General features: G+C 45.9%; 1 protein-coding gene across 3 annotated transcripts in view; it reads left to right on the top strand.

Moving 5' to 3' along the window:
• Positions 1-18,273, top strand: part of KMT2D (lysine methyltransferase 2D) — a 203,916-nt gene that overhangs the window by 19,720 nt on the left and 165,923 nt on the right. For all 3 annotated transcript variants that reach the window (XM_089477537.1, XM_089477543.1, XM_089477551.1), the window contains exons 4-15: positions 943-1,093; positions 2,284-2,504; positions 3,428-3,537; positions 9,830-9,992; positions 10,313-10,478; positions 10,616-10,730; positions 12,027-12,181; positions 13,287-13,462; positions 13,819-13,950; positions 14,981-15,876; positions 16,054-16,167; positions 17,069-17,179. In XM_089477537.1, the coding sequence (XP_089333663.1) occupies positions 943-1,093; positions 2,284-2,504; positions 3,428-3,537; positions 9,830-9,992; positions 10,313-10,478; positions 10,616-10,730; positions 12,027-12,181; positions 13,287-13,462; positions 13,819-13,950; positions 14,981-15,876; positions 16,054-16,167; positions 17,069-17,179 (2,510 nt within the window). The remainder of the gene's footprint in view (positions 1-942; positions 1,094-2,283; positions 2,505-3,427; positions 3,538-9,829; positions 9,993-10,312; positions 10,479-10,615; positions 10,731-12,026; positions 12,182-13,286; positions 13,463-13,818; positions 13,951-14,980; positions 15,877-16,053; positions 16,168-17,068; positions 17,180-18,273) is intronic.

Below are 18,273 nucleotides of genomic sequence, written 5' to 3'. Positions count from 1 at the left end.
CCCCCTTTTTTCCCTTTGACCCTGGACCGATGGAACTTTTTTGCATTTTTCTCCTGCCCCTGATATATGTATTTTTTATTTTACTGTTCCTGTTCCGGTTTTTTGTTTTTTGTAGTAATGGTTTTAATTGTTATATTGAATTTTTAATCCTGTACTGTAATGTTTTTATAAATTTTGTAAGCCGTCCTGATCATTTCCATGGAAGGGCGGGGTATAAATAAAATTTATTATTATTATTTATTATTAAATGCCAGTTATTCTACCCCTGGCCTCTGGGGTGGAGTGCTAGGGACCATTTTGTAGCATCTGAGAACATTTTATATCTTCCTTCCTTTCAAGCTTCAGTGGGCCATACTTCCATACAGAAAGTGAGGGTCACTTCCTGTTTAGAGAAAAAGGCTCATCTGGGCGTAAAAAAGGTGAAAGGGACCCTGGAGGCCCCCAAATGGCCAGTAGCACCACTCAAAAGCTATTGGAGTGCTATTGTCTATGGGGGAGGATAAAATTAACTTTGCCTATTTTTTGGATGGGTTGGGCAGAGAGACCACCAAAGGGATGCAGAAATTGCCTTGGAGCATACTTTCCCCCAACCCCTTGTAGATGATGATAATGATTTTACAAGCATGTCGCAACAATTGCCTTTGCAAGGAATAAGGAGTCATATTCTATAGTCACGAGAGGATCCATGTCTACTGTGTGTGTGGGGGCTCTTCCTGTGCTTTCTGTCATTAGCTACACTGTTCAGAAGTAGGGAAATGCTGATCATAATCCTGCCTGGATTTGCTGGAATAAGATCAGTGAAGACATTCAACATATGCTGCCTTTGTCACCAGCATGCTCTTTCCTCTATGAGAACCTTAGCCAGAGTAAACAGGGCTTGTATTGGGGCCTACACCCAGTTGCCATGCCCAGGTCCTGACAGACATTCTTTTCCTGCAACAGCAGCAGAAGAAGGTACAGCAGATGGGATTGAGTCCTCAGAAGAGAAGGGTAGTGTGGAAGCTGATCCCCTGAAACCGCCAGAAGAGGGCCCTGTGAAAGAGGAACTGGAAGAAGCAGAAACAAAAGAGCAAGCGCTTCCAGATACCTGCAGGTGAGAGACCTCTGGGCTCTCTTCTGGGGTGGGGCTTGTGGTGATGGTGGGGTAGGGAGGAAGAAGAAATCAATGCTTGTTGGTAGGGGACTGTGGCGAGATGTGGTGGTGATGAACAGGAAGCTGCCAGGAAAGGAAAAGCTCTTTGCTTCAGGTATGTTGGATGGTAGTGCTTGTAAGCAAACAAGAAAAGACCTCTTTTCATTGCGTTTTCTTTTCAGTTTTTATTTATTCCTCTTTCCTTCCCTTAGCTTGCAATAATTAGCCCTGGTTTTTCTCATCTTCCATTCTTTACTTGTCTCCACCATGCAACTTCAGCTGCTTCTCCTTGAGGAGGCTTTTAACTGTCTCCTGCCCAAGGGTTGAGGTTGAAAAAAATGGTGCAGTGTGGCCAAATGCAATGGCTTTTAAGTATATGTGTGTGTGTGCGTGCGCGCGCGCGCGTGTGTGCGTGTGTGTGTATGATATGAACACTGCTATTTGTTGTTTTTCTAAAGCTGGTCAGTGAATCAATGGCTGTTAACTCATTAGTTAGAAAACTTACTCTGACCTGATGAAGAAGGCTGGCCTATGTGAATTACCCAGAGACCATCTCATAAACTTAGTGGAACAAAAGCTTCCAGCCTGGCAGGTGTAATGTCTACACTCAGCTTCCTAGCCATGGTTAATATGACTAATCAGCCCCCTCACATTTGCAGTGGTTACGATCACTCACACCCTGAAAAAGTGGGAAAACAGTAAATAGAAATAAATAAAAATAAAAATTACAGCTTCTGATTTTTTTAACTTAAAAGAACTCTTCTCTAGGTATCTCTAGATCCTCCAGCATGAGACTATGGTCAGCTTCCACCAGATGTTGACCACAGATTCATTCTGAAGGTTCTAGAGATTGCTAGAGAGAACGTAGTAATCAAATCTGTGACAGGGAAACCAGCAAATGCATACATTCATTTACATTCTTAAGCGGTGTACATGAAGGCTGCATAAAATATAACAATTAAATGAAAAGCAGTAGGAATTTGGGGGTGAGGATCTCCCTAACATCTAGATCATAGTGCCTCTTTGGAGAACTGGTAGTACAGTATACCATCTCTTAATCCTCCTCCTCTGATCCTTCTGGATTAGGAGAGGTTTTTGTGTTCCCTCCAGTGACAAACTATTTTTCCTTTCTGCTCCTCACCTTTCTCCAGTTCTCCACCCAAACGCTGTGCATTCTGCAACTGTAGCAAGTGGAGTCTGCATGGGCAGCGGGAGCTGCTGCGTTTTGATCCTGCACCTGGTTGGTCGGAAAACCTTTCTGGCCCACTGGAAGGGAAGCAGTCAGGCTCTTCGCCAGAGGCTGGAAGTGATGATCTGACCCTGATTGGCTTTGCAGATGGGGTGTCAGTGCGGGAGGTGTTTGAGTCAACAGGTAAGTAGCTGCCTCAGAGGAGGAGAGACTATGCTGATGACTGCTCTGTTGTTGGGCTCAGACCAACAGCTCCCTTAAGTCCTAGCCAGTGTTTCCTTGTCACTCTTGATCTGTGTCATATTCTGACTTTGCTATGTGACATTACCAGTAAAATAGTGGATGAAAACTCTCAAAATTGGCTGGCTTCATCTTGAGCTGTACATCCCACCTCTTATCATGTGAGTTTTCATTAACATAAATCTGAAAGAATGGAAGGCAGATTTTCAGTTTCTGGGTTCTACTTTTTTAAAAATGAAAACCTGTAATTGGATTCTGGTGTAAAACAGAATTCCACTGAGTATATGTTCAGCTCTAGAATGGAGCTTTCTGTCTCTTTCTCTGTCACAAACTCATACACAGACACACACCCCATTCCTGGATTTCTCCCATGCTTTCTTGGAAGCCCTATTTGGATAAGTATGTATGTTTGTGGAGGGGATTCTGTTGCTGTTGAATAAATGAGAGTTAGAAGCACTTGTTCATCTACTTGCCCTTTCAGTGCTTCAAATGCTGATGAACTATTTTCTTAATCTTTCACCATTGGCTAGGCTGTGAAATATAGAGTGAATAGAACTGGAGTTCAACAACTTCTGGATGCCCACAGGTTCCCAAAATATTCCCAAACTGCCCAGTGGCTCCTGGAATATATTATTTTTCCACCTCTGTTATGTCACTTCCCACTAAATAATGATACTCCCCCCCCCCCCCCGCCCAAATTCCCACTCTCATGTATGGAAGTCAGTGAGACCAAAGGTTGAATTTTAATTTTACACTCAAATTTACCTGCCAAAATCCTTACCTGAAGCTATGTCTTCTCAGTTGATGCTTGATGCCCTAAATAATGTCTCTTTTGTTCTTCTTTCATGGTCTCCCTTTCCTTGTAGGGCACTTTTGGGCTCATCACTGGTGTGTGGTTTGGTCAGTTGGAGTTCTACGTCCAGAGGGATCATGGCTGAGCCTTGTGAACAAAGCTGTCATCTCAGGGATTACACAGGTCTGGCAAATTCAGTTATGCTGGGGCATGAAGACGGACTCTTTTTTTTCACAGTGGTGGGGTGAACTGGGTCCGTCCCCATGGAGCAACATTTGGAGTAAGCAACAGTGTCCTCATTGCCTCCACAGGCGTTTGCATCAGCAGCACTGACAAAACAACAATATTAAGAGTGACTATTGGAACCCAGTAATTAGAGTAGTAATCAGCAGACTGACAAGCAGACCAACTAGCTCTATGTGTCATCTTCCCCAGCTTTTCTGTAGATGAAGGGCCCAGACAGGCCAAAATAAAGCTGGTTCGGGTCCCTTTGGAGGCATGCTGTTTAAATGACACAGGCATCATAAGAGGTCAGAAGCTGCCCCAAAGCTGCGTTCCAGTCCTTAGGACTGGAGTGTGGCTTTAGTGTGGCTTCTGGCCTCTTAGAAAGCATGCATCATTTAAACCGGTTACATCCAAAGTGACCTGAAGCAGCTTTATTTTGGCAGGTCTGTTCGGGCCCATACTTAGCTGTGGAACTAAATTTGTATTTACTGACACTACCCCCTTCTGACAAACTGGCTGCAAACATGGGAACTCCCATTTCCCTCCCTACCCCCACCCGCAAAATGCACCTTAAAACCGTTTTATATTTTAACACGTGCATATTAAGTCAACGCATTCTGTTTCTTAACTTTATGGGATTTATTTTTGTAACAAAATCCTGGATTTTTAAACTAGTTTTAAAGTATCTTGCTCAAAGCCCTCAGAGGATTCAGGTATCAGTATTCTGTCACCTGTCTGTACCTCCAATGGACAGCACTGACTGTGGATGTATGCATAAATTATGAAAAATCAAAATAGGAGTGGCTGGAAGTTCATTTTGGTTTTGATTTTGGTGGAGCTGGAGGATCTTGCACCCTGTTTTATTGCAAAACCATTGCTTATTGAGGTTTTTAGGAGTAGGGAATTATTTTGGCGGGGGGGGGGGAGATGAGGAGGATTGGGAGGGAATTAAAATGGCCCTTAGGACTGCATGCTGCCATAGAATTTCTTTGTGCCATCCCTGGTCTCTGCTATACTTGTATTCAGTTGGTACAATCTGGAGACTATAAAGGCAGCCATCTTGTTGATATGGCATGTGGTAGTCTTGTGTTGATGTAGACCCTGTCATGTAACATACATAGAGATTGTGGATTACACAGCATCTGAAAGAAACCACCAGCATGGTTATGCTTGTGTCTCAACCCCTTGTCTTCTTCTGATTGAAGCTGTACCTTAGCATAATTTGCTTTAGTATTTGCGCCCTGTGTAGGGCTGTTGTTCTTTGCAGGCAGAGCACTTCTTCGTGATCTCTGCAAATCACACAGATGGATTATTCTGCCCCTGTGTAGTAAACTTCGAAAACTTCTGGAATCACTAGGCAAAACTTTAATTGCAACTTTTTGGCAGTAGCTTTGCTTGGCTCAAAGCCTCTGATCTTACAGCTCAGGCCCTAGCCCTGATAGAGGACATGCCCTTTGAAGACTCTTGGACTCTTCAAGAAAGAGACAGACGAGAAGCTCAACTTCTGCTACAAGATGAAAGCCGTGCTGCAGAAGCACAGTATGTCCTATGCATCCTTCCAATCCCATCCTCGCCCCCAATTTGTAGGCCAAACCTCTTGGTATTCCCCTTCTCATCAGAGGCAGTACCAATACCAGCAAAAGTGCCAGTACTAGCCCCAGGATCAGCCCCCTCAGCATAACCCCTCCTAGTCATCATCTTCTTCTGCTCGCCACCAACCAACCCAACCTCGGTACCGACAGGTCTAATGCAAGAAAGATGCGGGTCAGCGCAAGAAGAGGCTGTGAGATGGGACTGCGCACTTCGTCTCTATCCCATTTGGGAACAGACTTAAGCACTTTGTCAACACTTGGGCCATGATAACATCTGACACTTGGGTTTTGGACATTGTTTGGTGGAGCTATGGCCTCGAGTTCGAAGAGCCCCTTGCCACAGGAGCTGTTATTTCCACCCCCCTTCAAACACCTTATTCATTGAAGTGTGCTCTTTATTACAAAAAGGAGCCATTGAGCCCGTGGACCCCGTGCGGGGCTGCACTTTTTTCTTTTGTTATTTCATTGTTCCCAAAAGAGATTCTGGCCTCCGACCCATTTAGAATTTACGACAGCTAAATTGTTGTTTACCGCCGCTTCCACATTTTAACACTTTCTTCAATTTTACCACTGTTGCAGCAAGGCCACTGGTTTGTCACCCTCAAACTCAAAGTTACCTATTTTCACATCAAGATCTGACAAAATCACAGGGGATTCCTTGCCTTCTCAGTCAACCCTGAGATGTACCAGTACAGAGTGCTTCATTTTGGGCTATCCACGGTGCTGAGGGTCTTCCCCAAATGCATGGCCCCAGTCGCAGCCTACCTTCACCAACAAGGGGATTACAGTCTTTCCGTACTTGGATGACTGGCTCTTTGCCACTCCATCCTGAGAGGAGCTCTTGAGGGACATCGACTTTGCTCTATCCCTCTTGAAATCACTTGGCCTGATGGTCAGAAATCCAACCTGAGCCCCTCCAAACAGATCAAGATTCATCGGGACTAGTCTCAGCTCCAACGAGGCCATTACATATTTATTATTAGACAGATTTCAACTTCTCTCTAGAGCAGTCCAGGACTTCCTATCCCACAGTCGCATCAGGGCTCACACTGCTTAAGTGGCACTCAGACATATGGGGATGCCATTTCTACCTCTTCAGTCCCAAACCACTCTGACAATGGATGCATCCATGGACGGATGGGGCACCCACACCTCAGATCTCTCAATTAAAGACAAGTGGTCCCCACTGGAAGGTCAGCTGCACATCAATACACTGGAGATGTGGCAGTCGAGAAGGCCCTTCGTACCTTCAAAACCGTCCTCCACAAGAAGGTAGTACAACTGTTGACGAACAACACCACTGTCATGTACTACCTAAACAAGCAGGGAGGGACCAAGTCCCAGACACTTCTCGAGATTACCCTCCGCATCTGGGACTGGTGCATCCAGAAGAATATCCTCCTGCAAGCAATTCACCTTCCCAGAGAGGAGAATAAACTGGCAGGCCCGCTCAGCAGGTCTTCAAACCCACGTCACGAGTGGTGCCTCCATCCTGGGACAGCATCCGACCTGTTTCGCACCTGGGGCAAACCTTCAATCAACCTCTTCTCCGCTCATTCCAACAGTCACTGTACCCAGTTTTGTTCTCAGATTTGTTCACTTAGCTCTCAAGGAGATGTCTTCCTCTTTGAGCAATCTGGAAAGAGGGTTTATGCCTTCCCTCCCTTCCCACTTATCACGAAAGTGATAGCCAAGATGAGAGTGGACCACTTCAATGCCATCCTCGTTACCCCTTGGTGGCCAAGGGCAGCCTTGGTTCGCTCTCCTCCTCTACCTGTCCCAGAGAGAATTTCTCCAGTGTGAGTTCCGTCCCGACCTCCTAACCCTTCACGGAGGCCAAGTCCGCCACTTGGATATTGAGACCCTTCCCTTGGTGGTGTGGGGAATCCGTCCCTAGAGGTCTTTCCAAAATTGGTACGGACTGTCATCATGGCTGCTGAGAAGCCATCAACACAGAGGTCCTACCTGTTCAAGTGGAACAAGTTCCTAGACTTCCTTTCCGCCAAGGATATTCCTCTAGCCCAAGTCTCAGTCCTGACTATATTGGAGTTCTTGATGACATTTGCAAACTTGGGGCTCTGCTTGACATCTGTCAAGTTCTACCTATCAGCCATTTGTTCTCACTACCAATTTGAGAGCTGACCATCCCTCTTTAATACTACTACTACTACTACTAATAACAATAATAATAAAGTTTAATTATATTTTCTGCCACTCCCAAGGTTTGAGGTGGGATTACATCAATAAAAATGATACAGTAATACAAAACATGATCAATAAAACACTAATACTAAATTAACCAACATTCCTGTTAGTTCTTTAAAATAACAATTCATCAATAGCCAACAATCATAGTCAGGAGTGGAGCAATAGTCATGACCTTTTATATGGAGTCTGGTGGATAAGCTCGCCAGAAGAGATCCGTTTTGAGTTCCTTCTTAAAGGCCTCTAAGGTAGTGATTAGATGGATCTCTTCCGGTAGGTTATTCCATAATTTTGGAACCGCAGCAATAAACACCCTATGGGAAGTTGTCATTAACCTAGTGTTATGATGTTCCAGTAAATACTTCCCAGATGTTCTAAGTGTGTGGGGAGATTGTGTAGGGAGAGGCGTTCCTGCAAGTAACTCTGGCCTGAGTCATGTAGGGCTTTGAAGGTAATAACCAATACCTTATACTGCGCCCGGAAGCTAATTGGCAGCCAGTGAAGAGATTTCAACACTGGTGTTATATGGTCAAACCTAGATGTACCGGTGACCAATCTGGCTGCCGTATTTTGAACCAATTGAAGCTTCCAAACTTGATATAAGGGTAGCCCCAAGTAGAGCGCAGTACAGAAATCTAAACGAGAGATTACCAGTGCATGTACCACTGCTTCAAGGTCCTTTCGGTCCAGGTAGGGGCACAGTTGGCATATCAGCTGAAGTTGATACCATGCACTCCTGGCCGTTGCATCTATTTGAGATGACAACTGCAAAGACGGATCCTTGTCCTTTAGGGGAAGTGTAACCCCCTCCAGGACTAGTTGACAAAACCCCATCCCTAGATTTAGAGTACCTATCACAACTACCTCCGTTTTCTCTGGATTCAACCTGAGTTTGTTTTCCCTCATCCAGCCCATTACCGACCCAAGGCAGGCATCCAGAGGAAAGATCCCATCCCTAATCACTGCAACAGTCGGAGACATAGAGAAATAGAATTGGATGTCATCAGCATACTGATGACACTGTGCCCCAAGTCTCCGGATGATCTCTCCCGGCGGCTTCATATAAATGTTAAACAGCATGGGGGACAGAATGGTGCCCTGATGGATACCAGATGTCAGCTCTCTTTTAGAAGGACAGCTGTCCCCCAGTATCACCATCTGGAATCTGCCCGAGAGGTAGGACTGGAGCCACTGGAGCGCTGTGCCTCCAATTCAAAACTCCCTCAGGCGTTCCAGAAGGATACCATGGTCTATGGTATTGAATGCCGCTGAGATGCTCAAGAGCACCAACAGGGTCACATTTCCCCCATCGATGCCCAGACGGAGATCATTGACTAAGGCGACCATGGCAGTCTCCACTCCATATCCCGCCCTGAAGCCAGTTTGAAATGGGTTTAAGGACCCTCTACTAAAGAAGTTCCTTAAAGGATTCAACAACTTCCACCCTCCATCCTCGTTACCGACCCTGTCATGGAGCCTGAATCTTGTAGTCTTGCACCTTTCGACCAAGCTCTTCAAACCCATGACCATGATAGTCTTGAGATTGTTGACCTGGAAAACAGCTTTCTTGGTAGCCATCACCTCTGCTTGACAGGTGGGTGAATTCTGTATCATGTGCCTGGACCAACCCTACATCCAGTTCCACAGAGACACAGAGGTGGTCCTTTGTCCTGACATCACTTTCTTCTTGAAGGTGGTGTTGGTCTTTCACATCAACCAGGACATTGTCTTGCCAACTTTGGCCCTGAACCCAACCATGGATGCCGAGCACCACCTCTACACCCTCGATGTTTGAAGGGTGCTGGCATTCTATTTGGACAGAACTTTGGGTTTGAGGCACTCCGAAAGACTTTTTGTTTGTTATTTGGAGGCCAAGAAAGGACTTACTGTGACTGCTCAAGGGTTCTCTAAGTGGGTAGCTGGCACCATCCACCTTTGCTATGAACTCTCAGGGAAAACGTCTCCTGCTTGCGTTCAAGCCCATTCCACTAGGGTGGTAGCTGTATCCTCTGCTTTCTTGACTGGGGTACCCGAGGCTTGTCAGTCTAACCCATTTGTGTGATTTGCAGAGACCATGAAGAAGGACAAGTTACTTATCTGTAAGTGTATTTCTTTGAGTGGTCATCTGCAAATTCACACAAATCCTGCCCATCCTCCCCTCAATCATGCCCTGCTCACTTTATTTCCTTTCTATCGCTGCTATGCGGCATACGTTATGGAACTGAAAAACAGCAGGAACATTAGGAGGCTTATGAGGGTGGGTGGTGCTCCCACCAAAAAGTTGCAATTAAAGTTTTGCCTAGTGATTGTAGAAGTTTCTGAAGTTTACTGCACAGGCGCAGAATAACCCATTTGTATGAATTCGCAGATGACCACTCGAAGAAATACAATTACAGGTAAGCAACATGTCCTTTTCCTCTCTGAGCCTAGAAAATGTTTCTTACATTTTCCAGAAATGTGAACACTGTAACAGGTGGGGTGCTACCATTCCATGCCATGCAGAGCGGTGCCAGCGCCACTATCACTTCCCTTGTGCAGCGGCCAGTGGCTGCTTCCAGTCCATGAAGAGCTTGAAACTTCTGTGTCCAGAGCACCTAGACCAGGCTGTACAGATGGGTAAGTGTTGGTATGCCAAGGACACCTGGCAAGGGCGCAAGGACTTAGTTGTGATTCACTCTGATTAGAATAGGCTCCATTTTAATGACTCTGAATAGCATATAAAGGGATGTGTTATCTAATGGGTAGAGCAGCAGGGGCTTGAGAACAAAGATGTCAAGGTTTTATTTCTAGGTCTGAGGGAGCTGTAAAAGGAAATGCTGTTAATGTGTTGGTGTGGGGGGCTAGTTTTTGGATCAAGCTGCCCAAGGAGGAGTCAAGGCTAGTCGGGCAGGGGAAAGACGTCTTGGCTTCGATTCCAGTGTGCCCTTCTTCCACAGAGGATTCCCGCTGCATGGTGTGTGACGCCCCAGGGGAGCTGCGTGATCTTCTCTTCTGCACTAGCTGTGGTCTGCACTACCATGGCACCTGTTTGGAGATTACAGTAACACCACGCAAACGCTCAGGCTGGCAGTGTCATGAATGCAAAGTTTGCCAAACCTGCAGGTGAGTGCGACTCTCCTTTGAGTGAAAGGTGAGGAGGGATGGAGAAGGAAAGGGGCATTACTTCAGGTATCTCCAGAGCAGCCTAATGGTGAGGTTCCCTCAATTCACTGATGATCCATGGTGTCTCCCCCTTGCAGGATGTCTGGTGAAGACAGCCGGATGCTAGTGTGCGAAGCTTGTGAAAAATGCTATCACACATACTGCTTGAAACCAGCCATTGAAAGCGTCCCCACAGACTCTTGGAAGTGCAAAGTAAGCCCTATCAATGTATTAGAGCTGAACAGTGTAGAACTCTGTGCCAATTTGTTAACCCAAATTGCGATCCAACCCTTCCTGAACTTGAATTCTGCAACCTGCCCAAATTTTGCAGATTAAAGAAATGTGCCTATCTCATTATTTTGTGTGTGTTGTTTTGTTTATAGTAAGTCTAGGGTCTGGCAAAGAGATATTGATAGCTGAAGTCTTCATTCTAGTCAATGGAAATGCTCTTTAGTCACCTTTTTGGCTTTGGAAAGATGGTCACCATGTGTGTACATGAATATGTATCAGAGGACAAGAATCTTTTTTTTTTTAAATGGATGTGAATCTTTGAGGGTGCTGAATTCTAGTGTGGTACTACTCTTCAGTAGATTAGACATAACCATACTTCCTGGGTTTCTGGACCATAATAAAGAAATGATTGGTTGGTTGATTGATTGACATAGCCCTGTGTATGTACAGTAGTCCTTTCCCTATGTCATGCAGAGAAATGGTGGAAGTGGTGGGACATTTTTTGTCAGCTCTGAGCATTTCTTTCCCATTTTTTCTATGTGCAGCAGCCAGTCTTAGTTACTAGGTGGGGCTGCCACATTTCTATATTGTGCTTCAAAATATGAAATAGAAAACCAGCATTCTCAGTCTAGGCAACACAACCACTTTAACAGCCCTGTGACTATACACAGTATATCTGAATTAATACCTTTCAAAATGGATAAGCTAAGTTAGATCAGTTACTGGTAGTCCAGTCCTAAGTGTGTTTACTCAGGTACAAATCCAAGTGAGTTTGATATACCAGGAAGTAACCATGTTTAGAACTGCAGACTAAGCAATCCTGACTATACTTATTCCCTTGTAAGTCAGACTGAACTGGGTGGGACTTATTACTGTGAGTTAGAAATGTTGATGTGCTTTATTATGAACATCTCCTTTCTACAAGGAACTTTGCAAGGATTACTTAAAATCTTGCCATGCTCACACTCATAGTCTTCTCTGAGATATTAATTTGATATAGACAAAATTATGACTTTTGTCTATTTGACACAAATCTCTTCTGAGTCAAAATGATACAACATGCAGTTATAGAAGGAAAAGCCAATTTCTGAATTTCTTCAATATGTAATTTTGGAGATTCTTTTCTCAGTGCATAATCAGTGTACCTTCTCTCTTCCTCTACCCAATCAGTGTTTGTTGTCCAAATAGCTGGGCCAGTGAAATTATTCCTGGCACTCCTAGAAAGGACTCAGGTTGCCTCTTCCTGTCCTGAATACTTGTATATCTGCCTTCCTCTAGAGCTGCCGTATATGTTCTGATTGCGGCCTTCGCCCATCTGCACTGGATCCCAGCTGTCAGTGGTATGAGAATTACTCTCTGTGTGAAGGATGTCAAGAGCAGCGTTGCAAGAATGTAAACAGTACTGAAGCCACTGCTGTACAGCACACCCAAGAGTGAGTTCTTTGGTTTCAAGAAGTTGGTTCCCGGCCTCATATTAAGATAGCTGTTCATACACATCCATCATACAAACAATGGCCCATTTTGCAACATAGTGATGTTCGGGATTACAGTGGGCCCTTGATATATTTGGTTCAAGAACCCCATGGATACCAAAAACTATGGATCCTCAAGTCCCATTAAATACAGTGGCATAGTAAAACGGTATAGCTTATATAAAATGGCTAAATCAAGGTTTGCTTTTAGAAAATTATGTATTTTTAACATATTTTCAAGCCATGGATGGGTGAATTCATGGATAAAGAATCCCTGGATAAAGAGGACTGACTGTACAGGGCACATTTGTTCTAAAAAATAAGTCAGTTGCCAAAAGACTGCTTGAGAAGGTACTGTCTTGTTGGCAGAAGGACAACAGGAGGGGGCCAGGCTGGTATCCTTTGGAAGGGAGTTCCATAGCCTGGAAGCAACCACTAAAAAGGCCTTCCTTTGGATCCTCACCAAATATGACTTTGAGGGTGGTGGGACAGCAAGAAGGGCCTCTCCTAGTGCTCTCAAACCCGAAGCAAGTTCATATGGAAAAATACACTCTTCAGATAGCCTTGACCCAAGTTGTATAGGGTTTATTAGGTCATAACCACCACATTGAATTTTGCCTGGAAACAGAATGATAGCCAGTGGAGCTGCTTTAACAGTGGAGTCCTATGCATTGTGCAACTGAACAGATTGTAAGATTTAAACAAAATTCAGTTCATTGAGAATACTTTGGACAAAACTTTTACCTTAAAAATATACAAAATGTATACTGTATTCTTGTCACAGAATTTACCAGGTGGCCTCATGCAAAACCTTCCCCCGCTCTTTCTGTTCCCTCCCTATGCTTATACACATACACAGAGTATGCACAGAGTCTGTAAAATGGGGATAAAAATGGTGCCATAGCTCACATGGTTGTTGTAAGAGTGACTGAGTATGTATGCAAAATGCTTGTTTAGATGCACACTGTAGAAATGCTGAGGAAGTGAGGGGAACAATTTACAATTTCAAGCAGCTTGCCTCAAATGAATTTCTCTTTCTCATCATACCCTCCCTACTCCCACACAGGCACATTTCTCCAGAAAACAGCATCCCCACTGGTGTCTTACCAGAGAAGCTGGTGTCTCCTCAGCCACTGGAGGAAACATGTGTGGCCAGTGAGGGGCAGCCTGAAAGCAGTGTTGGCTCTGTGAGTCTCCACCCAGAAGAGCGGGGGATGTTGGAGTGTGGTGAGAAGCCTGTTGGTGAGTAGTCTTTGCCCATCTTAATGGCTCCTTTACTAAGAGGCAGTAGGAACACTCTTTTTAAAAAAGTAATCATTCGGTATGTACCATTTCACATAGCCCATGCTGTGAAGAACCATTGCTTGCCCCATGATTTGTTGCCGTGAATGTCAGTTACTTGCTACCATGCTTGCCAAGTTTCTTCTTTCAGAACAGAATACCACAGGAATGTGCTGCTAAGGTGAAGTTCAATGACATGTACAGAAACTGTAAATGGCCTTTACCAGAACTCTAGGTTGGCAAGCATTAGCTCCTGTGTTGTAACCTTGCTGTCTCCAATGCACTTCAAATGCCTATTGTGTAACTTCCAATTCCAGATGTAGACACTCCTCTAGAAGTATCCGATGCGGATCCAGGGGCCCCTACAGAGCAGGAGCAAATGGAAGTGGAAACCCTATTAGAGCCTGAAAAAGCTCCCTGTCCACCACCCCCTCCTCCGGTACCACCAGGTGAGTTAATGGGCTAAAGTTTAGACACAGAACATGCAAATGTGTGACTTTGTATACAAAAATTGCCTGCTGAATTTTAATGTCATGACATAGGATACTGTCTTTGGTCAGATCCATAGGTCTGAAGCTGCCACGCTTCCAACAAAGCTTCCTCCCTCCCCCTTAATGGCACATTTGAAAGATGGGGGCCAATGGCCTGGTTAAAGCCATAGTGGGGATGCTAAGCCAAATGACATCAGGAAATAAGATCAGAATTCTGCAACTGGCTGTAGTTTCTGGAGCTTCCAGCTGGCATACTTAAAGAGCTGATTGAGCTTTGACCTTGACATCAAGTTGTGACCTTGGTTCTGGGCCTGCTATCTGTGTGGCAGCTGAGTGGCTTTGTGTATCCCTTGCCTTTGCTGTGTGTGCCTGGTAGTGGTGGGACAATGCCTGAGTATTGTCTTTGAGAGCATTTGTGCAGCCAGTACTAGGACCTGGATAATTTTGCATGCATTGCATTTTTCCTGCATGGGGAGGGCCATCTCCTGGTCCCAAGACTTGGTTGCTGTAGTTTTTCTGCAGCCAGCGCCTGAGTGGGCTTTTCTCAGGCTGAATTGGAAGTTCTTGCAGGCTGGAGATTTTCTTCTCCTGATGCTTGCAAACAAGGTGGTTCTTCTGTCCCCAGCTTCTGTTTTGTACAATCCAGATTGTCAAATAAGTTTGTATTTCTTGGCAAACATTGAGGAACATAAGGGCTTAGTGTAAGCAGGACTGTTTGTGAAACACTCTTCCTAGAAGGACTTTACCTTTACCACCATTCTGAGCATAGCAAGACTTCCTGATAAACCTGAGCCCTTTTGGTCTATGTATAATTCTTTTTAAGGTGGGTATTTCTGCCATGTTTTTTTTGATTAGGCTAGAGGTGAGAGTTAATAATTTTGACCCAGATTTGTCCTTAATCAAATGAACACCATTCTTGACCCTTATGTGGGAAATGTTTCATCCTGTCAAAATATCTTATCCTTCCCTCTCTCTTTCCACCTCTTAGACCCGGTGCCCCCTACTCATCCTGAGGGGTCATGTCTTGGTGCCAAAGACCCTGTTCCCTTTGAGTTGCAGCCAAGAGAGCCAGAACCCACAGAGAACCATACTGGGTCATCACCCTCCATGCAGGAAACAGAGTCTTCTCCAGTGAGCCCTCCTCCATGTGCTCTCAATGCTGCTTCCCCTGAATCTGCTGAGGTGGAAGGAGAAGGGCCCAGTGAGGAGCCCATGGACACCGAGATGGAGGTGCCAGTTCCAGACAGCACTATCAGCAGCAGAGCCCAGCCCAGCCAAGAGGAGGAAGAGGAGGAAGAGGAAGAAGAGGCAGTAGCAGCTCCTAAGATGGATCTTGAAGAAAGATTCTCCCCACAACTAAGTGAGGAGGAGGCACCAGATGAAGGGCCTGCCACATTGGGACCAGAGCCAAATGATACTTGCCTCAGCTTTGCTAGTGAAACTAAGTGCTCTCCTTCCCCTGTGGAGGCAGACCTGCTGGGGAGCACATCCACCCCAGTGGAGGCCTATGGGGCTGCCAACCCACTAGAGGGTGGAGGAACAAGTGGTGAAGAAGAAGCAGGACCACCACCCCCGACACCTTTGAGGCCCCACCACTTGGTGAAATCGGATATTGTTAATGAGATCTCAAACCTGAGCCAGGGTGATGCCAGTGCCAGCAGTTTCCATGGCTCAGAGATCCCGTTTGCCTCTCCTTACCATGAAGGTGGGGGTTCTCTTTCTCTGGAGATGACTGGCCTGACCTCCACAGATGTCAGCCTGCAAAGGGAGGATGGCGCCTCTTTGCCCATGGGTGAGATGGATGACTCCTTGCCATTCGATGTAAAGGGCGAGTGTGAGAAGGGACGACGCCGTAGTTCCCCTGCCCGCTCCCGGGTCAAGCAGGTAAGCTGAAGCCCTCCACAAGATGGGCCTGAAAGGTCCTTGCCAAACTGCTTAGTCCCTGCCCTCAGGAGTCGTGAGACTTCTGGAGGACTGTTAGTAAACTGGAGGGTATCGATACTCTTTGGCATGTTTTAGTACACATCACTTCCCTCCCCCTCTCTTTCCTTCTGGTCGTAGGGTCGCAGCAGCAGTTTTCCTGGGAGAAGACGGCCTCGGGGAGGGTCTCACGCAGGCCGAGGGCGGGGCCGGTCACGGTTGAAATCCACCACTTCCTCCATCGAGACACTGGCGGTAGGGGCGGTTTTAGCAGGCAGGACATTATTTTGGTGTGGGAGTGGGCATTGTGGGAGCAGGTAGGATATGGACTGTTCTCAGGGCTTTAGGGCTATAGCTGCCAGAAATGCAAAGGTACCCTCTGTGAAGGAAGTGGAGGCTAGGCCTACTCAATGTTGATCTGTCTGTGGGCCTGGACTTGGGGACCCAAAGTAAGCTCTTCCTGCCCTATACTAGTGCTCTGCTTAGCTTGACTTGCCCCCATATTTTTATTGATGGTGCCTGGAGGTGTTGTGTCAATTCCCCTCCTCGTGTTCTCATTTTCATGTGAGTGTCTAGGTGCTCCCTCTTATGTAGACTTGTCATGTTCTTTCTGAGAGCTGGCTTCTCATTCTCAAAGTGCTTCAGAGCAGTGTATTTGCTTGACTTTTTACTGCAGCACTGACAAGCTGCCCCTGTGAAATTTTCTACTTTCCTCTGTATTCTTCAAAGGCTAGGAGCCAGAGCTTAGAATATTTACTTTATTGAAGGTATAGCGCTTGGGTTCTCCCAGCCATCATGGTAATGAGTTAGTTAGCTTTTTCGCAAGTAATTGAGAGATGCAGTCAAAGTAGCAACTCCAAATTGTGGCAGAGCTCTGCCCTCCTGGAGCATAGTGGACCCTACCAAGAATTAGCCTAAAGGAGTGAAGAGAGTTGTGGAATGAGAGAAGAATGACTTAGTCTGTGTGCTGCACTAAACGACAATAAGAGGGTTGTAGGCCTTTCCCCCTATAGCAGGAGCAATATCTCCAGCATGTAGTTGGCAGGTTGAGGAGTCAATAGTGCGTCCTCATGTGTGGACCTTTTTACTCTAGATGGTATTTGGCATACTAGGAGCATTGTCTTACCTTAACTCTTCTATGTTTTTTTGCTCCAAGCTTGCTGATATTGACAGTTCCCCCAGCAAGGATGATGATGATGATGACGATGACACAATGCAAAACACAGTGGTGCTCTTCTCTAATACAGACAAATTTGTATTGATGCAGGTAAGCATGAGCATATGTGTTTTGCAAAGGGCAGCATGAATGAACGTATGTGTAAATGTGTTTACCCAAGTGTATGTCCATTAGTCATTAACTAATTGAACTGATTAAATTGACATAAGTCCTGGTTAAGTGGTTTTTGAGGTGGGTATGAGATTGACATGAAGCAAAGGCTGGAGACTCATAGCAGATCTGAGCTGCAGAGATGGGTTGCATGCTGCTTTCTTACCTTAAAGAGAACTTAATTAGTATTGCTAGGTGAAACGCTGACCCGCTCTAATAGAAAGGCTTTTAGGCAAATGTGATAGTGAACAACTGAAGTAAATATTGCTACACTCTCTCTTTCCCCAATTCTTACAGGTTTGAGCTTGCTTATCATAGAAGGCTGTTCGGGTGTGTTTTAATAGGTCATAATCTATGCGCTTGTACCTCCACATTCACTGGGGTTAGGGGCGCAGGATCTCCATGAATAAAAAAAACGGCAAATTAAAAAAAACAGTATGGTGCATTACAGACCGCTGAAAAGCGGCGGCCTGTACCCGCCCCTTTCCCCGGGGTATTGGGGCCTCAGTGGCCAGAACGGCAGCCGCTGAGGCCCCGATCCGTCGCTTTCCAGGCCGCTTCCCTGCAGCCTGGAAAGGGGTGTCCTTGGGGCTTCAAGCCCCAAGGACACCTCGCGGCGGCGGGGAGGAGGAGAAAGGGCCTTTCTCCCTTGCATTGCTGGGTGCAGCCGTCTGAAGGCTGCACCCAGTGACACAAAGCAGCGCCGCAAACCAGGAAGGAGCTCCGAAACGGAGCTCCTTCCTGCTCTGTGCAAAGGGCGCAGTAAGCGCCCTAGCGCGGAGCGACAACGTCACGTCTGCGCCACCCCATATAGAGGCGGCGCGGTCGTGACGTCGTCATGGCGGCCCCCATGTAGATGGGGTGCCGCCATTTTGTACGGACTCAGTCCGTACTAGGGTTAGGGGGGTGCGGAAGCACCGCACCTTCCTAACCCTAGTACGGACTGACTCTGTACTAAAAGGCCTGTCTGTAACGGGCCTCAGTTTTTATTTGAGAGAACACCTCTAGGAATCTGTAGGTCCTCCAGTGCAACT

The sequence above is a fragment of the Sceloporus occidentalis genome, unplaced genomic scaffold, assembly GCF_023333645.1.
Source record: "Sceloporus occidentalis isolate IW3139 unplaced genomic scaffold, rSceOcc1.0.p SCAF_1, whole genome shotgun sequence".
NCBI lineage: Eukaryota > Metazoa > Chordata > Lepidosauria > Squamata > Phrynosomatidae > Sceloporus > Sceloporus occidentalis.
This window is presented reverse-complemented; position numbering and strand designations above follow the sequence as displayed.